General features: G+C 27.1%; 1 protein-coding gene across 4 annotated transcripts in view; it reads left to right on the top strand.

The window, feature by feature from the left end:
* LOC123262690 (regulating synaptic membrane exocytosis protein 2) overlaps positions 1-24517 on the top strand; it is a 155961-nt gene that overhangs the window by 42042 nt on the left and 89402 nt on the right. For 3 of the 4 annotated variants that reach the window (XM_044725027.1, XM_044725029.1, XR_006509016.1), the window contains exons 4-9: positions 3891-3975; positions 6808-6970; positions 9795-10049; positions 16323-16476; positions 17588-17938; positions 18840-19026. In XM_044725027.1, coding sequence (XP_044580962.1) covers positions 3891-3975; positions 6808-6970; positions 9795-10049; positions 16323-16476; positions 17588-17938; positions 18840-19026 — 1195 coding nt within the window. The remainder of the gene's footprint in view (positions 1-3890; positions 3976-6807; positions 6971-9794; positions 10050-16322; positions 16477-17587; positions 17939-18839; positions 19027-24517) is intronic. The other variant, XM_044725028.1, reaches the window with a different exon arrangement.

Genomic DNA, 24517 nt, shown 5'->3' with positions numbered 1-24517 from the left:
AAACGGCAGCCAAGACGCAGCAGATAATTATGAAATTCTTCATTTTTTATGATTATCGCTAAGAAGTATAATCTTTAAAACTGTACTATGGCTTTAAAATCCGGCGTTTATACACGAAAGTTCGCTAGGCGCGATAGGGGGGTTAGGAATTCGATTGGTCGAAAAGAACCATGTGATAGAAACTGCAAGAGTGGTTTCGATGAATTACCAAAAAAACAAAACTATTAAAATTATATATCTTTATTTTAAGAACATGAAGCAAATTCTCACTGCACAATAATGTGATACTGATTTTTTTTTCAAATCGCATACTAGTATTTTAAAAAATAATTTTTTATATGTTTTTTAGTTTCAAAGGTCATCTATTAATAAAAAAAAAATATATTGTAGAGTTAATCTCGACAATTGACACAAAAGTAAAGAAGTTGATATCTTATTTCGCAAAATTTTATTTTTTACTTTGTTATAACATTTTAAAAGAATTGTTTTTCTATTCTTTCTTGATGATTGTGCAAGGTAATAATCAATAATGCAATTTTTACTTCTTTTTGTTCAAAAATAAATTGTCGTAGTCAAAAATTTACCTAAAGTTTTTATTTCGTAATTTTTATCTACAAGATAAAAAATAGCAGCAATAACAATAATAAAAAATACTTGATTTACTTTTTTTTTATTTTTATTCTTGAGCTTATGATTCTTTATCTAAAAAACAAGATTCGTCATTTTAACTAAAAACTATTTAAAATTATTAAAAATCAAATAAATTTTAATAGGCCTAATTAACAAACTAAATAAAAACCTTGTAATTATAATTAACGCCATGGTTTTTCGGATTTTTTAAATTAAAATTTCAAGTTTTCCAGCTATTATTTTATTTTATTTTTTTTTATAAATATAATAAAATTTAATTGACAAAAAAATTAATTCGATTCAAAAAAAAATTTTTTTTAATTATTGAAATTATTTTAAATTAAATTTTCTTACTTTGACATTTTTTTGTTTGATTTAAGAAAATTAAATTATTCAAATAAATTATAAATAAATAAAAAAAAATTTTTTTTGGTTTCTATTTTTGTTTTTTTTTTTTTTATTTTAAATAATAAATTCTTAAGGTAAAAAATCATTGAGAAGAATTTTATCGTTTTAAATAAAAACAACAATTTTTTCAGTTCAAAAGTTAATTTTTAATTATTGTAAAAATTTCTGATTTAAAAATAAAAAAATTCACCTAATTAATAACCAAAAATTATTTTTTAACAAAAGAAAATTTCAAATTTAAAAAATAAAACTTTCTTTGAAAAAAAATTCGAGAAATTTTTTAAAAAAATAAACTTATAAAAATTTAACTCGATAACTTTGAGCGACGCTTTCCCCTTAATTCAAGTTGAATATTTGCTTTGTATGCAAATGCAAGAGCGGAGATGAGTAGAGGCGGTGTAATAAACGGTTTGGTACATATGATGCTTGCAAATGTATGTCACAATGCGTGACTAGTATTCATTATTTCAGCGTGGTTTACTCATTGTATAAATCTTCCCCACGCGTTCAAGGTGTGTATTTAAAGGGAGAGGTAGAATGAACATTTGAATAGATTTAATTTAATGTATATTATATGCTTTTTAGGGTTGCTTATGAAAAGTGTTGCCTTTTTAAAACATCATAGCATTAAAATTTATTCCTAAAAATAAAATTAAGATAAAAAAAAATTAATGAGTCAAGTGTTTTATTTTTAATAAAAAATTCCCGCAAAAAAATTGACAAAACAGCCACTAAATTAATTCCAAGTATAGAATTAAAGTTTCTTTTTTTTTTTTTCGAAAAATTGCAATGTTAGCCTACTCATCTTCATCTTTTCACCCTTATTTTCCGTCGCTTAAAGTATCTACTACACTACGACTGCAGCTTTTTGTTCCACTTTACAAAAGTTGAGAAAATAAAGGGATAAAAAACGTCGACGTCGATGGTAATATAAATTACGGCAATTTTCCAGATCACTTGACAAGCCCTCGTAATAATTCCAAAATATATATATAATAATAAATCTACAAATCTTAGTGTATGTATATATACTTACACTGGCGGGAGAAATAAATTTTTAATTAAAACTTTTATTGGTCTGTTCGAAAAAAACGTTATTGGATTTTTTGTTTCTTGTTTTCACGATTAAAGTGTTCGCAATTCCTCGGTCTATAAAAATATATGTTTTATTTTATTTAACTTTTTGTTTCGCTTGTTGGATTCTTTAAGTCACGAAACGAGATAGAGAAAACGATAAATTCTCGCTCAGTTGTTTTTGCGATCTTAGATTAGTACGTGTCTTGGTTTTTTTTTTTTTTTTTTTTTTTTTTGTTCAAATAACTAAATAATAGTTTCTATAAAAATAACTAAACTTATTTTAATTACTGATTTTATTTAACCTACAACAGCTGATTTATTTTCAACTATTTTAAAAATTTAGAGCTTAAATCGGTGATATTATTTTTAATTTATGATAATAAGTATTTAGACTACATTCGAATATGCTTGATTTCTAAATACATAATTAAAAAATGACCTTGTATCTTGTAAACTATAGACATTTTCAAAGATATAAGCTCATGCCGATGTTACATTCGTCAAGACCTTTCATTTGAGTACCCACATCAATTTATCATATATTTTATATATTGTATGTATATTTCACAAATACCATATATGTAAAATATGTAAAAAATACCATATCGGTACTCAAATGAAAGGTCTCGATGAGTATAAAATCGAAATGAGTTAATATCTTAAAAAATGTCAATAATTAAGAAATGACATTGTATTTGGCGAACTATTGACATTTTTGAAGATATAAGCTCATCCCGATGTTACGCTCATCAAGACCTTTCATTTAAGTACCTACATCAATTTTTCATATATTTTATATATTATATATATTTATATATAAAAAATATATCAAAAAAGCATGTGGGTACTCAAATGAAAGCTCTTGATGAGTTTAACATCGAAATGAGTTTATAACTTAAAAAATGTCAATAATTAAGAAATGAGATTGTTTCTTGTCAATTACAGAGATTTTTAAAGATATAAGCTCGTCCCAATGTTACACTCATCGAGACCTTTCATTTAAGTACCCATATCAACTTTTCATATATTTATGTATATATATATTTTACAAATACCATATATGTAAAATATATAAAATATACCATGTGGGTACTTAAATGAAAGGTCTCGATGAATATAAAATCGAAATGAGTTTATATCTTAAAAAATTTCAATAATTAAGAAATGACATTGTACCTTGTCATCTATAGACATTTTTAAAGATATAAGCTCACCCTGACATTACACTCATCGAGACCTTTCATTTGAGTACCCACGTCAATTTTTCATATATTTTATATATTTATATATACTATATATATGTGTATATATGAAAAATATATCGAAATTGCATATGGGTACTCAAATGAAAGCTCTTGATGAGTGTAACATTTGGATGAACTTATCCCCTTAAAAATGTCAATATTTAAGAAAGTACAGTGCAATTTAACAAAGTTCATTATTTAATAAAGCAAAATTTTATTTATTTATAGTGCACAAGTCACAGCAGTCACATAGTGACTGCAAAGTTGCTGATTGTTATTGATTTTTACTCGTATTTTTTTTCTGAAATAATTTTTATGATTTTTTTCCCATGAAAAATAATTAAATACAATTTCAAAATTAAAAAATATTTTCTTTAATCTTTGTTGACCTTTTATATTTATATATCCCAGTTTGTCTACAAAATATATTTCCACTTTACTCTTAATTAACTTTTGACATTTATTATTAACCGCCCAAACTCAAATATTAGCCGACTAAACAACCCAAATGTTTCTATTTACTTTTTTCAGTGGCAAAAGGTACGCCGGCTAAAATTACACCCGTAGAAGATCTAGTACCAAAAGAAGGAGCACCAATTATCGAGCCAATAAAACCGTGAGTACTTTAACTGACTATTACACAAATAAATCTACAATATAAAAATTCATAAATTGAAATTTAATTATTCATTAAATTTTTATTAAAGGGGTAGTCATTAAAAAAAAAGCAAAATAACAAGGCAATAAAATAAAATTAAAAAAAAAAAAATAAGAGGGGTAAAACGTAAAATAAAACCTTGTCATTGGATCATTTTGATCAGGCATTTTATTTAACGAGACTTTGTTATCTCCTAGTGTTCGTAATACTCGTGAACCGGAAATGCTTCCAGTTGATTTTTTTCATTTATATTTATTTTTATTTATTTATAAAATCTTTTTTCCACCGTATGTACATATATGGGACGTGTATATTTATATTTGATCGAATCCCTTCCTTTTTTTGCTGGATTCATTGTTTGCCGGGATGAGAAATCTCACACATCTGACGCTTTGACCCGATTTTTATAACGTCCAATGTCTATTTGCGCGGAGAAATATTCCATATATGAAAAACAGACTTTTATTTCTAACATCCAGTTTGTCATTTGTTGCATTTTAAAGTTTTTAGCTTATAGTTAGTAATATTGATCGTAAATATTAATAATAATAAAAATAAAATTTCTATTCAATTAATTATCTATATTATTAAAAGAATAAAAAAAATTTTGTGACTAGTGTATTTATATGATAAAATAGGTTTTTATGGTTAAATTTGGTATCATTAGAAAAGTCTTGACCTGGAGTTGTGCCTTTTCAAGGGTTTATATCATTTCCACCAATAGTCAATTTATGATGATAAATGATAAGTATTTAGGCTGCATTCGAAAATGCTCTATCTCTAGATACGTAATTAAGAAATGACCTTGTATCTTGTGAACTATTGACATTTTTAAAGATACAAGCTCATCCCGATGTTATACTCATCGAGACTTTTCATTTGAGTATCCACATCAATTTTTCATAGATTTATATACATTATATATACATGTATATATGAAAAATATGTAAAAAATGCATGTGAGTACTCAAATGAAAGCTCTTGATGAGCGTAACATCGAAATGAGTTTATATCTTAGAAAATGTCAATAATTATGAAATGACATTGTATCTTGTCAACGAATGATATTTTTAAAGATATAAGCTCATTTCGATGTTACACTCATCGAGACCTTTCATTTGAGTACCCACATAATTTTTTTATATATCTATATATATTATATATATGTATATATAAAAAATATATCAAAATGCATGTGGGTACTCAAATGAAAGCTCTTGATGTGTGTAACATCAGGATGAGCTTACATCTTTAAAAATATCAATAATTGAGCAATGATCTCGTATTTTGTCAACTATTGACATTTTTAAAGATATAAGCTCACCCTGACATTACACTCATCAAGACCTTTCATTTGAGTACCCACATCAATTTTTCATATATTTATATAAATTATACATATGTATATATGAAAAATATGTAAAAAATGCATGTGAGTACTCAAATGAAAGCTCTTGATGAGCGTAACATCGAAATGAGTTTATATCTTAGAAAATGTCAATAATTATGAAATGACATTGTATCTTGTCAACGAATGATATTTTTAAAGATATAAGCTCATTTCGATGTTACACTCATCGAGACCTTTCATTTGAGTACCCACATAATTATTTTATATATCTATATATATTATATATATGTATATATAAAAAATATATCAAAATGCATGTGGGTACTCAAATGAAAGCTCTTGATGTGTGTAACATCAGGATGAGCTTACATCTTTAAAAATATCAATAATTGAGCAATGATCTCGTATTTTGTCAACTATTGACATTTTTAAAGATATAAGCTCACCCTGACATTACACTCATCAAGACCTTTCATTTGAGTACCCACATCAATTTTTCATATATTTATATAAATTATACATATGTATATATGAAAAATATATAAAAAATGCATGTGGGTACTCAAATGGAAGCTCTTAATGAGTGTAACATCAGGATGAGCTTACATCTTTAAAAATATCAATAATTAAGAAATGACCTCGTATCTCGTCAATTATTGTCATTTTTAAAGATATAAGCTCATCCTGATGTTATACTCATCAAGACCTTTCATTTGAGTACCTACATCAATTTTTCATATATTTATATAAATTATATATATGTATATATGAAAAATATATCAAAATGCATGTAGGTACTCAAACGAAAGCTCTTGATGAATATAACATCGGGATGAGCTTATATCGTTAAAAACATAATTAATTAACAAAATGCTACAGTCATTCCTGAATTCTTAACATTTCCGTAAATATAAGTCCATTTTGATGTTACACTCATCGAGACCTTTCATTTGAGTACCCACCTGCACTTTTCATATATTTTATAAATATGATATATATGAAATATATAAAATATATGAAAAATGCATGTGGGTACTCAAATGAGAGCTCTTGATGAGCGTAATATCAGGATGAGCTTATATCTTTAAAAACGTCAATAATTAAGAAAGTACAGTGCAATTTAACAAAAGTCATTATTTAATTAAGCAAAATTTTATTTATCTACATTTCACAAGTTACAGCAGTCACTGTAGTGACTGCAAGGTTGCTAGTTATTAATATTATCATAGCTGAAATATTACAAATACGAAAAAATGATTAGAGATTTTTTTTAGCAAGTTAAATTTTTTAGAAAAATCATCTTAATCAATTTTTTCATATTTTTGATCCTTTAGACAGAATATTGATTTGAAAAAAATAAAATAATTTTATCTGATATATTTATTTGATTTTCGATTGATTACTTAATTAAATAATTTTTAAAAAATTTATTTAAATAGAAAATCAGAACCAGGACGACCAGCAAGCAGAACGGGAAACTCTTGCAGAGTTTGCCTCAAGGCCTTCAAACCCGATGATTTCTCACGTACCTGTTATGAATGTCACCTCAAGGTTTGCGATGATTGCGCCTCTTATTCAGAAACAAAAGACTTAGATGATCCAGTAAGTATATTTACTTTTTCATTTAACTTTTTAATTATTATTTCTACTTCATAAATAAATGTCAATAAATAATTAACCGTCGCTAAAAAATTCAATAAAAATTATAAGTGACGTATTTTAGTTTAAATATGGTAATTTTAAAGCTCACCGGTGAGTTGATTCCTTAGAAACAAAGTATGCAATAAATATTAATGAATATGTATTTAGATGTTAATTATTCATTTATTAACCCGGAAAAAAAAGTTTATAATATTCTAAATTCTAAAGTAAAAGTAAAAGGACGTTAAAAATAATCTAGGATCTGGGTCATAAGAATTTGTTTACACAGCTTTTTCTTTCTTTTTATTTTTACCGGAGGAAATTATCTATTAACATCTCTCTTGGGAGTAAAATTGGAGGAAGAGAAAATCGGAATTACCGCGAATGAGGAAGTAAATGCAAGATAGTAGTAATTATTAAATGTGAGTTTAGTTTTTAGTTTTTTTTTTCTTTGAGATTGAGATTACCATTTTTTATGTGGATTAATAGTTTATTAAAAAACTAATCTTATTTTTTCTGTACACATTAATTATTATCATGAGATTTTCTTTTTATAAAACTTGAAAACTGTTTTTTAAATTGAACTATTATTATTATTAATTATTACCTGTATGATTAAAAAAATAGAGAAAATTTTTTTCGAGCGTATTTACATGATTAAACAAATATTTTTTTTGTCAAATTTAATAAAATTGAAAAAATTAACCTTAATTTAGACTTTTCAAAAATTTCATATGCTTTTAATAGCTTCAATTTTTATTTTATAGAAAATTTATCTTTTTACAAATAATAAAATAATTGGAAATTTATTTATTAGAAAATTTATTTTTTAGAAAAAATAAATAAAAATTTTGTTCCGGGCTTATGTTTATTACAAAGTAAATTTCTTTAGTTAAATTTCACACACGGAAAAAACTAAACTGTAATAAATAATAGTCGATTTATAATAAATAATGATCAACTGGAAAAAATTACTGTTTCAAACAGTAAAATCGTGATTTTAACAATCACTTTATAATATTTATTATTTAAATGCTACAATTTATTATTTACATGGGAGAAAATACTATTTCAAACAGTAATATTCGCTATGTCAGTCGAAAATGTTAAAGTAAAATTAAGAATTTTGACTTTAATATTTATCATTTCGTACCTAAAAAATGATCGGATGATATGTAAAAAATATAAACTACAGTTACTAAATTTCTATACAAGCAACGTCAATATTTACAAAGTAAAATGGTAAATTTTAAAGGTAACGCTAAAAATCAAATTATAATTATTGATTCGCTTGGACTGGTAAAATATATATTTTAAAAGTAGAATTTTTACTGTTTCAAATGTTAAATTCTCCGAGTGTGGACCTTCCCCTTCTCTTCATAGTATATATATTGAAACGGCAATTTTCACTGTTTGAAACTGTAATTTTTTAAGATGAGAGAGTCGTTATTTACTATAGTGACAGCTACTAATCATATTTTCGATATTAAATAATAAATTGTGACTTTTACACTTTCTACATTAAGTTTTGTAATATTTACATTTGTGCCACTCCGATTTCCGCTGTACTGTTTGAAACTATAAAAATTAACCGGAATCCGAATGAATTTTACAATTTTCTTTTTTCCGTGTAATAACTAAATTATAATGAATTTGTTGAATATAAAGCATTTAATTAGCGTTTTTTTTTTAATTACAGTTAAATACATTAAAGAGCTCGACTTTTAATTAAAAAACATGTTTTATTTAAATTTTGAATTGATATGATAGGATTAAAATCGAAAAATTTGAAAAAAATGACAATTTTTAATGATTTATTGTAAGGCGATTAATTGTAAAAAAATTAGTGTAGATTTCAAAGACAGCAGAAAAATTTTTGGTTAGTAATTTTTTGAACTATGTTAAATTTTGTTAGTACTTCGTTAGGAATATAATAATAATGTAATATTGAATATAGTTCAAGGGACTTAAATTAAACTTAAAGGAACTCGATAGCTTTCGATTGAGGTATAATGTAAACTTTGAACTAGACTTTAGTCGATAAATAATCTACTAGGTAACTTTTGAAGAATCTGAAGGTTATGGGTAGTAAATTTTGTTTTATCTTTCTACCCTTAAGTTTTTTCTTAAAGTTTATCAAATTCAAACTTATAGCTTTGAATATTTTAAGTTAAATTTATTTAGCTTAAACTTTTTATCTCAAATAATTCATTTAAAATTCTTATTTATTTAAAATAATAATAATAATAATTTATTAAAAATTCTTAGAAATCCTCAGCTTGAAAATAAAATAAAATAAGTGAATTTAACTAGAAGTTTTATCAAAAAAAAATTTACTTTTGACTTGAAATAAACTGTGCAATTTTTCCAGTACTTACATAACAATTTTTGTAGCAAAAACAATCATAATTTCCCCAAAAGTTTATCTTTTTAAAAACATTCTTTTCCAAAAAACTGTAACTGTAAAGATTTAGTACCTAGGTGGAGTAAATCGCTCTGTCGAAGCACTTTTTACGCAAAAAGTGAAGAAAGATGCAGATAAGATATGTGTATCTTGAAATAATCAAAGAACATGAATAAGAAATACGATAAAATCCACAATGATCGATAGATATATCTCAATGTTGAATTAACCGGAAAATATTAAAAGATTATCAAGCTAAAATTCTATTATTAATTTACAATTTTGATTAGTAACATAGTGTTGCTAATTACCACCAAATTAAGTCAGTTAGTCAACTGGACCATTGAAGTACTAATTAATAAACCCCAAAATCCTTTTCAGTCAACGTGGCGGTGTAGCATTTGTCGGCGTAAAATAGCGTCACGTGGACAACCAATTGTAACCCAAGAATCAACAGACTCATTACTAGAAGTGCCAGTACTCGAAGCATTACAAAGACGACACAGCGATGCAAGGCTAAGTTGTCAAAGCGGCGGTCCAGCGGCAACTCTTGGCAGTGGTTTGGCGCCACCGCGGAGCCCGGAGCTGAGAAGACACTCAGATGTGTCCCCCGCGAGCCTCAAAGAGCTCGAAAAGGTAAAACCGCTTTAATATACATTATACGTCTGTCTGTCTTTCATCTCGAAGCTCTTATCATAGATATATATTCAACGCATCACATAGCCGACCTAGAATTTTAATAATCCGAGAGATGTTTGTATCCAGTCGCATTTATTATTGTCAAAAAGCCTCAGCACAAATCTCGAATCTCTTTTATAAACAACTTTCAATTAATGAAAGCATTTAATTAATTGTTGTTAATTTCTCAGAGTACAACTAATGTTTACTCGGATAAATTGTCAGCTTTCTCTTCCCGACTCCTGATTTCTCTGCTTCAGCCTTTAGACCCACTCCAGAGAAGAAACCGTGTTTAGTTGTTTAGTTTGTAAGACGAGAGTTATCAACCGAGCTTTTCTGTGTGACAAACCGGTCTAAGCTTTCAGTGTTGCCTGTTAAATTAATTTTATTAAACTTCCAGCTTGAGAATTCTTCCAACACCCCTGTACCTCATTTTCATTTTTTTCGATCTGGTAGAATTTTTTTCTTCTAAATTTGCTATACAAAAAAAAATGAATAGTAAAATTCAGATTCTGGTAATTTTTTAGGATTTGAAAAGACTTTAAAAAGATTAAAAAAAAAAAATTTACTTGAATCGAATAAATAATTTTGAAGAATTTTATTTTGATTTGAGTAGGGAAATTCTTAAACTAAGAAATTTTTATTGGTTTAAATAAATTTTACTTAATTCAAAAATTTTTTCATCTTGATACAAAACAATAAAATTCTTCAAAATTATTTTTTTAGTTCAAGAATTTTTCTTTTGATTCAAGTTAATTTTGTTTTCAGTGTACTTAAATATTTTAAAAGATTCTATAAATGAAATAAAAAGAAAAAATTGCTTTTAAATAATTTTATTAATCTTAATTTAATAGATTAATATTTTTATCGAGCTGGTTAAATTTGGTGTTTACGGTCCCAAATATGGCCTCCAATAATTGTGGCACTGAACATCACCAACGGACTGAAACAGTTTTTTTGAATTTATTTTATTCATTAATTATTTCCAAATAATTTTTGAATATCTTCAATTTTTAAAGTATAAAATACAAAATAATACTTATTTTATTATTAAATTTGCTAAACAAAATAATACTTACATCATTTCGAAATTTACAATTTGTTCCACATGATTCAATGGCAGTAATCAATAATCCGATTATGCACAATAAAAAAATTTTTTTTGACATTTCAGTTCTTTGTTAAAAAATTTTAAACTATAAAAAAGTGATTTTTGAATCAGTCTAAATTTTTCAGTTTCTGATTTTTATTTCACAAAATTTTGCCGGCCAGAAAATAATCAAAGTTAATTAAAAATATTTATAGCAACGTGATTAATGAACGATTGAGAAATTGTGATTGGGACATTGTGGGTTTTTTACCAAGTATAAAAATATTTTCGGTTAGTTATAAAAGTCTTATCCAAAAACTAATAATAGTATACGTATTTTTAATTATTTAATTGGCTATATAGCGTTTTAATTTTTAATTTCGCTCGTAAAAAAAAAAATCGAAATAATTACTTACGACAATCTATTCTGTTAAATTGAAGTTACTTTCTTTTTTATATAAATTATACTTAACTATTAAAGAAAAATTAATTAATTAAAAAGAATTAATAAACTATCATTTCAATATATATATATATATATATATATATATATATATATATATATATATATATATATATATATATATATATATATATATATATATATATATATATATATATACTGAAAAGCGCAAATAGATTAATATATATATATATATATATATATTAATCTATTTGCGCTTTTCAGTCTCTCAACTTTCATCTTTTTACATCTTCTTTTTTTTTCTTTCTATAGAATTTTACTATAGTAAAATTGGTTTCTCCTTTCAATATCTTAAAAATTCGCTCTAAATTCACTTATAATTTCGCCAAATTAAAAACTAAAAATAAAATCGTTTATTTTAACAAATTATTGAGCCAAGAAACCCTTGTCTGGAACAAGAAACCCATATCTTGCAGAATCGACAATAATATCAATACAAGGCTTCATAAAATGAAATGAAATAAAATACTCGTTTATAAGAAAATTTATTTATACAATCATTTTTAATTCATTAGATATCATTTTAATAGCTTGAAAAAATGATAATCGCATTTTTTAACCGTATCGAGTGAATCCGCTTCGCAAGCTGAAATATTTAAATAGATAATCTGGATACACCAATTATTGACGGGTTAAAAAACTGATTGATCTAAATATTGACGTACCGTAACCCCAATTATTGACGCCCTTACTGCGCATGCGTCGAATCATTTGGTTATATTTTTATTTATCAAAACTTGATATAAAGTAATCAATATAAAGTAATCAATCAAAGTTTTAATAGGTAATAATTAATAAGTAATAAGCAATAATTACTCAGCAATTTTTATGAGTGAAAATGAATGAAATCACTATGCTAGCTATAAGTCATCTTGTTATACATCAAAAATTTATTTTTCTTATGTACTAACAATTGTATTATTAACCCTGTTAATGGCCTAGGCTGTTGGGTTTGTTTATTGAAATAAAATAAAATAAAATAAAAATAAAATATTATTAAAGTTAATTAATAATAATTTCCATGAATGATTAATTATTATCAAAAATATAAGAATTTATTCAAAAACTTATTTAACACCAAAACACGCCGAGTTATTTGACAATTAAAAGCCTTGAATATAATCGCGTAACGTATTTTATACTTAAAAAAAAAGGCGTCATAGCGCTGTCGACTGGCTGTCAATATGGGATTCACCATGAAAATTATGAACTAGTTAGTGACTCCCATTATTTAAATATTATAAAACATACAATTAATTTCGATTATTTAATTTTATAAATATTTCATATATTGTTAATTAAAAAAAAAATAGACCATATAATTACATGAAAAAATTAATTTAAACTCGGCAATTAAAAAAAATGCGTTTCTAACCAAAGTTGTTAAGAAAATAGACGCTCGTAAGCTGATTTGATGAACTGGTGCTAACTTTATTTTTTTTCAATAATTAATATTTAATACTTTGAACTGAAAGTGATTTTTTTCAATTTTTTAATTAATTAGAATTTAATAAAAATTTATTTAATCGTTATTCTTATTACAGATAATTTAATATATTTAAAAATAATTTAGGGTGTCAATATTTAGACCCCCGTCAATAATTGGGGCTTTTACCTTACTTCTTCACCGTCATTTTTAGATCTTGGCCCACAAGTATTAATTTTGTCTACCAAAAGTACTAAAATAATAAAGAAAATTATTTTCGACATTTTTACTTCAATACTCAACAAAAATCAACTTCTGACAATATAAATAAGTGGATTAAAGTACTTATTAACCTCTTAAGCTTTAAAATAGTCTAGTGAAAATTTTTACTAGTAATAAAAAAATTATTAATAAATATTTAGTTACATTAATTTTTTTATTGATATTAAATTAGACAGATTTTGTAATTATTTATTTATTTAATTTAAAAAATTTCATTATTTAATTTTAGATTTAATAGAATTTTTATGATAACATTCTTGTAATGTATCTTTAAATTTATATCAATAATTATTACCTACTTAAGAGAATAAGCAAAGTCGCTTTTTATTATTTTTATTTTATTTAATGAGTATACAATTAATTTTTAAACTTTCAATAAAAATGTCAAGTAATTTCCTTTAGCAATAAAAACATTTAACTTCAGCAATTAATTTAAATTAAAATAATTAAATCTATAATAAAAATCGATTGGATGATCTTGACTTAAAGATCACCGGTAATAAAAATAACAATAATCTTATCGAATCTATCTCTAAAAATATTAAAGCTCTTATTTTTCTCTCTTTATATTTATATATTTTCTATATACATTGGAAAAATAAAATAACAAGAGCGGTAACTAACTGTTATGTCGACTGTGTGAGCTGGTGATGTTCTCGATTGTCCGCAGAGTAAGCGCAGCTGTCCAATATTGGTGTACACTGACACGAAAACCCAGCTTGGGAATCGGTACTCGGTCTGGAACACGATAGTCTGCACAATTCCAAGAAATTTACAGTACTAAGCACACACTGCGAAATCCTACTTTAAATTGAATTGCACGCGGCTGCTGTTGATTGCGTCATCATCATGGAAATGTCATTTCCAACTGTTTCTCCGCCGCTCTCTAGCACTCACTCGTCTATTTTTCACCCCTTGCTACTCAATCGTTCCATTCTCTACTCTCAACTCTTCTCATTAACATCCCTCGTCCATCCCCGCGCTAATTATGCGCTAGTTTAGCATTCGGATCACTAATTTAAAAATTATATTATTTCTCAAACTCACTTCTCTGCTATTGTCGTCTGTTTCTCGTCAAAAACACGACAATTATTTTCATAAATATTCTCACAATATCTGACGTAATTGTGAGGAATTTCAGAAATAATTTTACTCGTCTATTAGCAAAATATCTTCTCATTTATTTTCTTTCATTTGCACTATCGGTTATTAAATATTAACTACTCGGAGGGAATTTAATTATAACTGCAAAACTAAATTCTAACTTTAGATAATCTAAAATTTGTCAAGAAATAAATTAGTTTTATAATTTTAGTTAGGAATTATTTAAGAGAATATTTGAAAATAAATAATGGTAATATTTATCATTTTTATGGTAATGGTTACTATAAAAAATGGCAAAGGATACTATCCAGAATGCTACCCCCAACTATTTAAGATTCTAAAAACTCTCCAACTAAAAAATAATATTCAAAAAATAAATATACACACTTGTAATTATTTAACATCTATTAAATACTGATTATTTAATTATATACTACAGAGTTTGTTGAGACGCTAGATTATAACATCACACTTAATAAACTAAATAAATAAACAATTACAACAGCGGGTTAATTATTGGATAAAAATTAATACTACCAATCTACCCTTATTCATTTAATTATAAAATATGTCTTCTTTTAAAAGTTTTAAACTCTTAATAATTACATCTTCTGAAACACTCGAAATATTTTTTATTTTACAATCCACTGTCTCAATAAATAATTGTTAGTTATAAACAACTATTATATTTTATTAAACTTATTCAAACATAAATAATGGATTTTTACCAAAATATTATTTTATATTTAAAGGTAAAGTTATTTATAAGATTTAAAAGAGTTTAGGTGTAAAAATGATTAATAAGTATTTGAAATATGTAATGGTTAGTGAGGATGCTTGGGTGGTGATTTTTATACTTTCTGATAGTAACTATTACCGTCTCAATTATACGTATTATTAATCCAATGTTTTTGGGGGTTACAAAGTTGATAATATAATTTACAATGTCAATTTTGAATTGCAATAATGCTTTTTGGTTAATTGTCCCAATATTTAATGATAAAGTTTATAATATTGATATTGACAATAATTTATAAAACCAAAAATTATCAACTTAATATAAAAAATTTTTAATTTTATCATCAGAATACTTTCTCTATTTATTTAATAATCCAAATAGTACTTATAAAATTAATTTAAAAAATTACTACAATAAAAATCAATCTTTACGACAAAATATTCTCCGTATAATTATTAAAACTAAAAAGTAACTCCAAAAATTTATTATTAATTCAATAGTAAGGCAACTGAAATTATAAAAATTAATTACCGATACTTTAATTTCTCTATTTATTGGGTTCAATAGAATTATTTATAAAATAATTAATTTTGCAGCTAAATTTTCTCCGTTTAGTAAATCTAAGTTATCTAAACTAGAATAAATGATCCTTAAAGTAAACTTAATAAATGAAAATAAATTAAAAGCACATATTTACATGAATTGCATTTGAGATGCAATGATGCACGGCTTGATGGCTTCAACTCATCCCGTATAAGTTAACAAGCTCTCCGTAATATATCTGGATGTCTAGATGTCTACATGTCTACAATTAAACTTGACTGGCTGAACTGTTACTGCTGAGCATACACCCACACCCTCACACATATATAATGGATATGCCATCCAACATATTGAGGGCATATCATATATAGCATACAGTGACGTATGCTAGCAACTGAAAACTGTAGTTATAACAACAAACATTTCCCAGGCAATACAACAGCAAACATACTGATAATGCATAATAGAAAGTCTTGTGCAGAAATGTGCCTCTGCCTACTGTATAATCCCTAACTGTCGTGGTGTGTCCTTGCTTGTACCCTAATCACCCCGTAATTTTGTAGTTTCGAAAGGTTGCAGGAGAACGCCGCGAGGAGCTCAGATGGGAGCGTGAGCTCGAGTGGAGAAGTAAATCCCGCAGTGGGTCACCTGAAAGGCATTCCAATGATCGTGGGCGACCTACTAGTCCATCGAGAACTGCTAAAACTCCTTCTATTGGTAATTTTATTTTATTTTCATCTGAAAAATTTTACATTTCTTTTATATGGAAAGAAATTTTAATAATAATAATAATAATAATAATAATATATATTATTAGAAGAATAAGAAAAATTTTGTCTCCAAGATAGTCATGGGATAAAATCGGTTTTTTTATTGAAATTTAGTCATTGCAAAAGTTTTGATTTAAATTTGTGCCTTTTCAAGGTTTTATATCATTCTTACTGATAGTCAATTTATTATGATAAATATTTAGGCTGCATTCGAAAATTCTCTATTTCTAGATACATAATTAAGAAATGACCTTGTATCTTGTGAACTATTGACATTTTTAAAAATATAAGATCATCCCGATGTTACGCTCATCGAGACCTTTCATTTGAGTACCCACATCAATTTTTCATATATTTTATATATTATATATATATATATATATATATATATATATATATATATATATATATATATATATATATATATATATATATCACAAATACCATATATGTCAAATATATAAATATATAAATAAAAGCCTTAAAAGCCTTAAAGACTTAAATGAAAGCTCTTGATGAGTGTAACATCGAAATGAGTTTATACCTTAAAAAATGTCAATAATTAAGAAAGGACATTATATCTTGTCAACTAATGATATTTTTAAAGATATAAGCTCACCCCGACATTACATTCATCGAGACCTTTCATTTGAGTACCCACATCAATTTTTCATATATTTATATATATTATATATATGTGTATATGAAAAATATATTAAAATGCATGTGGGTACTCAAATGAAAGCTCTTGATAAGTGTAACATCGGAATGAGCTTATATCTTTAAAAATGTCAATATTTAAGAAAGTACAGTAATTTAACAAAAGTCATTATTTAATAAAGCAAAATTTTATTCATTTATAGTTTACAAGTTACGGCAGTCACTTAGTGACTACAAAATTGCTAGTAATAATAATAATAACAATAATAATAATAATGATGATGATGATGATGGTGATAATGATGATGATGAAATTTCGAGTCTAAATTATTATTATTATTATTTTCGATTTTATTAATTTGGTCATGAATTAACCTACCTAAAATTAAATTTGGCAGAGCAAGAGGGAGACATTGGGGAGGATGAAGATGAAAGACGAAGACGCGCGGTCCGCAGAAGTGGCGGTACAGTTAGACGAAAATCCCGGGTAACAAGACAGCACTCGTACGACGATGAAATTAAATCAGGCGGAACCCTGGGCAGCGCTGGAGGAGGAGGAGGAGGAGGAGGAGGTGGGGGAGGAGGCGGCGGGGGTGGTCAAACGGGCCATAATGAACCCGGGCTGGGTCTTCCGGTCCAGTTGCCACGTAGAGCGTCGGCTTACGATGTGTACGCGACACCCGGAAGCGGAGGCCTCAACGCCATGGCAATCGCCGCTGCTCAGCAGCGAGCCTCTATTTCTGCACAAGGTACGATACTATTATATACTGTTCTGTATTTGTAGTTCATTAGTTGTTTTTTTAGGATTAGGCTTATTATTTGGATGTGAGTCAACATTATTTACACTGCCGACACAATTTAATGTTTTGAAACAAACAGAATCAAATTCTTCAATCAAATATAATTTACTTCAAGCAAGAAAAATTTTTTAGTTCAACAATTTGATGCTAAATTAATTTTTTTGGTTTAAGATTTTTTCTTTAATTTTTTAATTAAAAAAAAATTTTCTTTTTAATTTTTAAGCAAAAAAATTTTTTTTTGAATTTATGATATTTCTCTTGACTGAATTAATTTTTTTTTAGTATGTACTTATGAATTTAAGTATACTGTACGTATGTCAGTTCAATCGCAAAAAAGTGCAAGTGGATTTTGAAATGAAGTTCAGTCATTGGGGAAAAGCAATTTTATCTAGCCATCGATCGGTTCTTGCTGAGTCGTTCAGCTAGTCGGTACTTTGGTATGCGTCTTCAGGATTCTATTCTATTCTTCGGTTTTATCCGATAACCTTGGAATATCTTCAATGTCTTCGTCGCTCCATTCTAAAATCCCTCGGGTTTTTAGAATAACGTCGTACTGGGCTAGAATGGAATCTAAATTTACAGTTGCTTTTAGTCTCAAGAAGTTTCATATGAATTTTTGTTTGAGCTTTTTTTATTCAATAACCCGAATGAACAATGATTAATTTTACTTTTTCCATAATCATATTTAAGATTTTTCTTTCAAAAGTTTTATACTAAAATATTTAATAGAGAAAAAAATTAATAAATCACAGAATTAAATTAATAAAAAAATTACTTACCAAAAAAAAAAAAAATATCAGCCATTATTGCGAATAAATGCTTTTATATTGTTGACCTTTTTTTGATTCAGGTGCTCGAGAACCCGATGAACGACCGCTAGGGAGAAGACAGTCATTCCGCGTCGTAAAACCGATGCCGTATGAAATGAATAATGACGAAGAGAAAATAATAAATTTGGACAACACTAATGCATCAGATTCCCAAGTCCTGCAGCCAGATGAACAGCCGAGACCTATGAGACGAAGAGCTTCTATGCTGTAAGTTTCTATATTTTATTTAATTTATTTTTTTTTGTAAAAAAATACATCAAGAAGAATGAAGGGATAAATAACCTCTGATTTTAATTTTAGAATTTTTTTAATTGAAAAAATTGAAAAAAAAATTTTTCATTTTTAAAAAACTATAAGTACAATTTAAAAAAAATGTTTTTTAGTTCTAGTTTAATAATTAAAAATTAAAAACGTCGGCTAACTTTAGTATTATTAAAATATTGGGTTATAAATCAGAGATCATATTTTAAGATTTTCAATTTAATTTTTCAATAAGAAATTTTATCAAAAAATTGAAATTAAAAAGTGAATTTTTGAACAGCTCGAAGGAATTATGTTAAATAATTTTTTTAAATTTAAAGCTTTAAAATTTGGTATGGAAAATATAAATTTAAAAATGATCCATTGTTCAGTTTTCTCTGAAAAAATATAACTAATTTTTTTTAATTCTTATAAAGTTTGAGCCAAAGTTTTTTCAATTCTCAAAAAATGACAATCAAAAATAATTACCCAAGCGGCACAAAAAATCGGTAATATTTTATTGAATTTACTTTGAAAATTATTAATTTTTGACTTATTGAATATAATCTTTCAAAAAAACCATCATTTTTTTGCGACGAGTATCAAAATAATGTAAAAATTTGAACACTATTTTGACTCATTAATCACACTAGAATCACTAAAAAAAGATAAAAAATTCACAAAAGATGTTAGGAACAATAAAAACACTCAATTTTATAATAATAAAACTTATTTATTTAAACTAGAAGTTACAAAATTTACCAACTGTCCCAAATTCTCGATGCAAATTTTTTCTAATTCATTATCCTCCAGATAATGGACAATATTCCAACAACAACAATAAGGTAATATATTCTTAAACGACCGACTAAGTACTTACTTTCGCGGATTCCTCCAACAAAAGTCTCCTTTTCTTGCCGATGAATATCCGGTTAATCACCAAAAGATAGAAATTATTCATCTCCATTCTGCAACTATCAATGATATCAAAATACTTCACAGGCTTATTGCTTACTAACCTAACCAGTTCGTTCCTATTGCAAGTCAAAAAATGCCAAATAGTGTCACTTCCACTGTCAAACTTCTTCTTCTTCATAAATTGAACCTCCATCGTGACATTCTTCGTAATTCTGTTGATAGTCTTCATATAGTCGTCCTTCGGAATGCAGTTACGGATTGGACATTCCAAAATTTTCTTATCAACCGGCCACCCCATGGCATTTCTCGTGACTGTCCAGTGCACTAAATTCACCACGATTGACTGGATCTTAGAATTCGTTCGCAAGTAGTAAACCAAATCAGAAACTAAGAACTCACTGTCAATAATTTTAGCAAGTTGAACGGTCTCAAAGTCAATTTCTGCTGGATTTAAATCACTTTGGAATAACAAACGTGTAACTCCCAACTCAAAACCGTATTTAATCATATAATGAATAACAGTAGAGTGACGTTCATCTTCAGGAAAACGAGCATTGACATCCGCGCCATTTTTCATCAATAAATCCAAAATATCATCCTTGGTCTTCTCTAAAGCCACCTCTTCTTAGCTGTACATTGAAAGCTTCCTGTTAGAGTTGACTACGATGAAATGCAGCACGGGTTGCCCAAAAATGTCCCGCTCGTTGACGCCAGCTTCTCCTTCGACCAGAAGAAATTTAACCATTTCATAGTCAGTAATTTCAACCGCTTGCATCAAGGTTGTTTTTTCTAATGCAGTTTTTATTTTATGGTTCACGCCATATTCCAGTAACAAAAACGTCATTTCTGTTGATTTTTGGAGAATTGAAAAGTGGATTAATGGAAGGTTATGATCTTTCCATGAGTCAGGAGAAATTTGGGTCCTGAATAATTTAAAAATATTGTTGGTAAATTGAAGATTAACCTCAGCGCCATGAGCTAAAAGCAGATCCGCCATTTCTACGTGATTTTTCAACACTGCAATGTGAAGTGGGAGACACAGGTCCGATGACGTTGCAAAAACACTAGCGCCATTTTCTAGAAGAAAACGCGCGCAATCTAAATGATTTCTCAAAACTGCTAAATGTAACGGAGTAAATCCACGAATTTTTGTTTTGAGTAAAGCAGAATTTACGTTAGCGCCTTTTTGGATCAGAAATTTAACGATTTGGTAGCATAGGTGGAGTCCATGTTCTCCTGTCTCGTTTATTTACGTCGCTGGTCTGAATAAGCAGTTTCGATCTTCTTAAATTTCCGATTCGAATTGATTTATTAAGCGACGGATTAAATGATTTGTCACTTTTGAAATTTGTCCTTAAACATTTTCTCTTCAATAACTTACAAATTTTTTCACTTTTTCTTTTTGAAACAGCCTTCGATAATTTATTTGCTTTAAAAGCTGATTGGACTTTTTTATTTATTCTCACCATTTTTAATATTACACGTGTTTATATTTTTTAGAAGGAAATTTTAAATTGTAAATTATTTTAATAATTTTTAACACGTGATTTTTTAAATACACTATTTTTATAATTTTTAACACGTGATCTTTTAAACACACTATTTGAATATGTTCTGAGGCGTTACTTTCAAGTACTGATTCTTTAACGTAATTATACTGATAATTGCAGGTATACAAGTTTTGTATAAAAAACATCCCCTCTTTAATTATTCCTTGTACAGCGCCACAGCGTATGCGCGCGTAGAACTAAAAAATTAAAATTTTTTTAAACACTTCATTTTTTTGTCAATTATTAAAATTTTTTTAGACAATTATTAAATATTTTATATTAGCAATTTTGTACCCTTTTTGTAATTTATTATGAATAATTTAAGTAATTATTTTTTGAATTGCAAGAAAATTAGGATGTTTAAAAAAATTAATTTCATTCTAACTAGCAACCTTGCAGTCACTATGTGACTGCCGTGACTGGTGAACTATAAATAAATAAAATTCTGCTTTATTAAATAATTAATTTTGTTAAATGGCACTGTACTTTTTTTAAATATTAACGTTTTTAAAGATATAAGCTCATCCCGATGTTACACTCATCAAAAGCTTTTATTTGAGTATCCACATCAATTTTTCATATATTTTTCATATACACATATATATAATAGATATTTTAGAAATATAAGCTCATCCCGATGTTACACTCGTCAAGAGCTTCCATTTGAGTACCCACATGCATTTTGATATATTTTTCATATATACATATACGTAAATATATAAAATATATGAAAAATTGATGTGGGTACTCAAATGAAAGATCTCGACGAGTGTAATGTCGGGGTGAGCTTATATATTCAAAAATGTCAGTAGTTCACAAGATATAACATTTCTTAATTATTGATATTTTTGAAGATGTAAGCTCATCCCGATGTTCCACTCATCAAGAGCTTTCATTTAAATATCCACATGCATTTTGATATATTTTTCATATATATATAATATATATAAATATATGAAAAATTGATGTGGGTACTCAAATGAAAGGTCTTGATGAGTGTAACATCGGGATGAGCTTATATCTTCAAAAATATCAGTTGTTGACAAGATACAAGGTCATTTTTTAGTTGTTGATATTTTTAAAGATATAAACTCATTTCGATGTTACACTCATCGAGGCCTTTCACTTAAGTACCCACAAGGTATTTTTACATATTTTACATATATGGTGTATGTGAAATATATAAAATATATGAAAAATTGATGTGGGTACTCAAATGAAAGGTCTCGATAAGCGTAACATCGGGATGAGCTTATATCTTTAAAAATGTCAATAGTTTACAAGATACAAAGTCATTTCTTAATTATGCATCTAGAGATAGAGCATTTTCGAATGCAGCCTAAATACCTATCATGATAAATTGACTATCGGTTAGAATGATACCTGTGCAAAAATTCTGATTCAAAATGAATTTAAGATTGAAATTCATATTTTGACACAAATATGAATTAGTTTTGAGATCAATCTAAATTTTAAATTGATTTGTAGATAGAAATTAGCACGTCTATAGAATTTTCAATCATGCTTTAGAATTTTAATAAAACTTAAGAATATTTTATACATAAAATAATCCTAAATATTTTTAAGTCTTTATTAAAATTCTGAAACAGGATCGAAAGTTCTACAGGTGCGCTTAATTTCTATTTACAAATCAATTTCAAATTTGATTTATCTCAAAATTAATTCATATTTGTGTCAAAATATGAATGTCAATCTTAAATTCATTTTGAATCAGAATTTTTTTTTGCACGGGTATCAAATCTTTGAAAGGCACAAATTTAAATCAAGACCTTTGCAATGACACTAAATTTCACTAAAAAAAAAAAACAATTTTATCATATGACTATCCTGACAAAATTTTTTCTTATTCTCTCAATAATGTAGATAATCAAAATTAAATTATAAAAATTCAGTGAATCTAGTACTACCAAAATAAGACAAAAATTCATATATTACCGAATAAAAGAATGAAAAAAAAAAATATAGTAAGCTTTCTCAAATAAACGATTCATATGATCGCGATTTCCATTCTTATTCAAACATTCCCTTCCAGGCACGAAGGCCGGGCCGGATAAGAGGGTAGATTACGCGCGAAGAAACATTGGTTCTCGCAAATGCTCAGTTCAGATCTTCTGTTCGTTTTTTTAATTCCGCATTTTTCGCAAGAACAAAAAGAAAAACAGTAAAAAACGGCATAAGGGTACTTTTGTACTAGGATGATACGTGATTGTCTTTTGTTTTTCCGAATGGCATACCAACGGAATGAAAAATGGCGCATGTGGTGAGAGCAGACAACAGACAGCGGATAAAGTTGAACTTTTGTATGAAGTAGCTTATTGTGCTTTTTGTTTTCGTTCTAATGTGTTTTGTTGTAGTGTTTTTTTTTTTTTTTTATTTTTTATTTTTTATTGCGGAAGCGCTATCAATCGAAGCAGCGTAAGAGCGATCCTTAGTCCCGAGCCTTATAGAGGACCGTTTAATTACGTCGACATTTAAAATTCAATGAAAAACTCATCTAGTATGCGTTGTCCTCAACTCTATTGCCCGTTGCTCTATGCCACTCGGGCTAGTTCATCTTCAATGCGACCTTTCACCTCTTTTATCGACCCACTACATTTCATTTCCTCCAGCTCTTCATTCTTCATACATCTACTCCAAACTTTTGCTCGTTTTTCAAATCACAGTCGATAAATTATCATCATAATTTGCTGTGAGAATTTTTTTTTAATGCTTCAATTTTTATTTCACAATTTTTTTTTTCCAAAAAAAATTCAAATTAGAAAGTTTAATAATTGCAATGATGATTGTCAGTTAATTTTATTTCTGTTGGCGGTAATTTACACGGAGAACTCAAGCCAGAGGCTCTGTGTTCGTCATCATGCTTCAGTACACTTTGACTGTAATCACTCGCGAAAGAAAGGGATGAAAGATTACTTTTTTATCTTAGATCGAAAGTTGCGTCCGGAGTGTGCATATTTTTCATAAACTCA

This window comes from Cotesia glomerata, linkage group LG4 (assembly GCF_020080835.1).
Source record: "Cotesia glomerata isolate CgM1 linkage group LG4, MPM_Cglom_v2.3, whole genome shotgun sequence".
NCBI classification, from domain to species: domain Eukaryota; kingdom Metazoa; phylum Arthropoda; class Insecta; order Hymenoptera; family Braconidae; genus Cotesia; species Cotesia glomerata.
The sequence above is the reverse complement of the archived record's forward strand: the minus strand, read 5'-3'. Positions and strand labels throughout refer to the sequence as shown.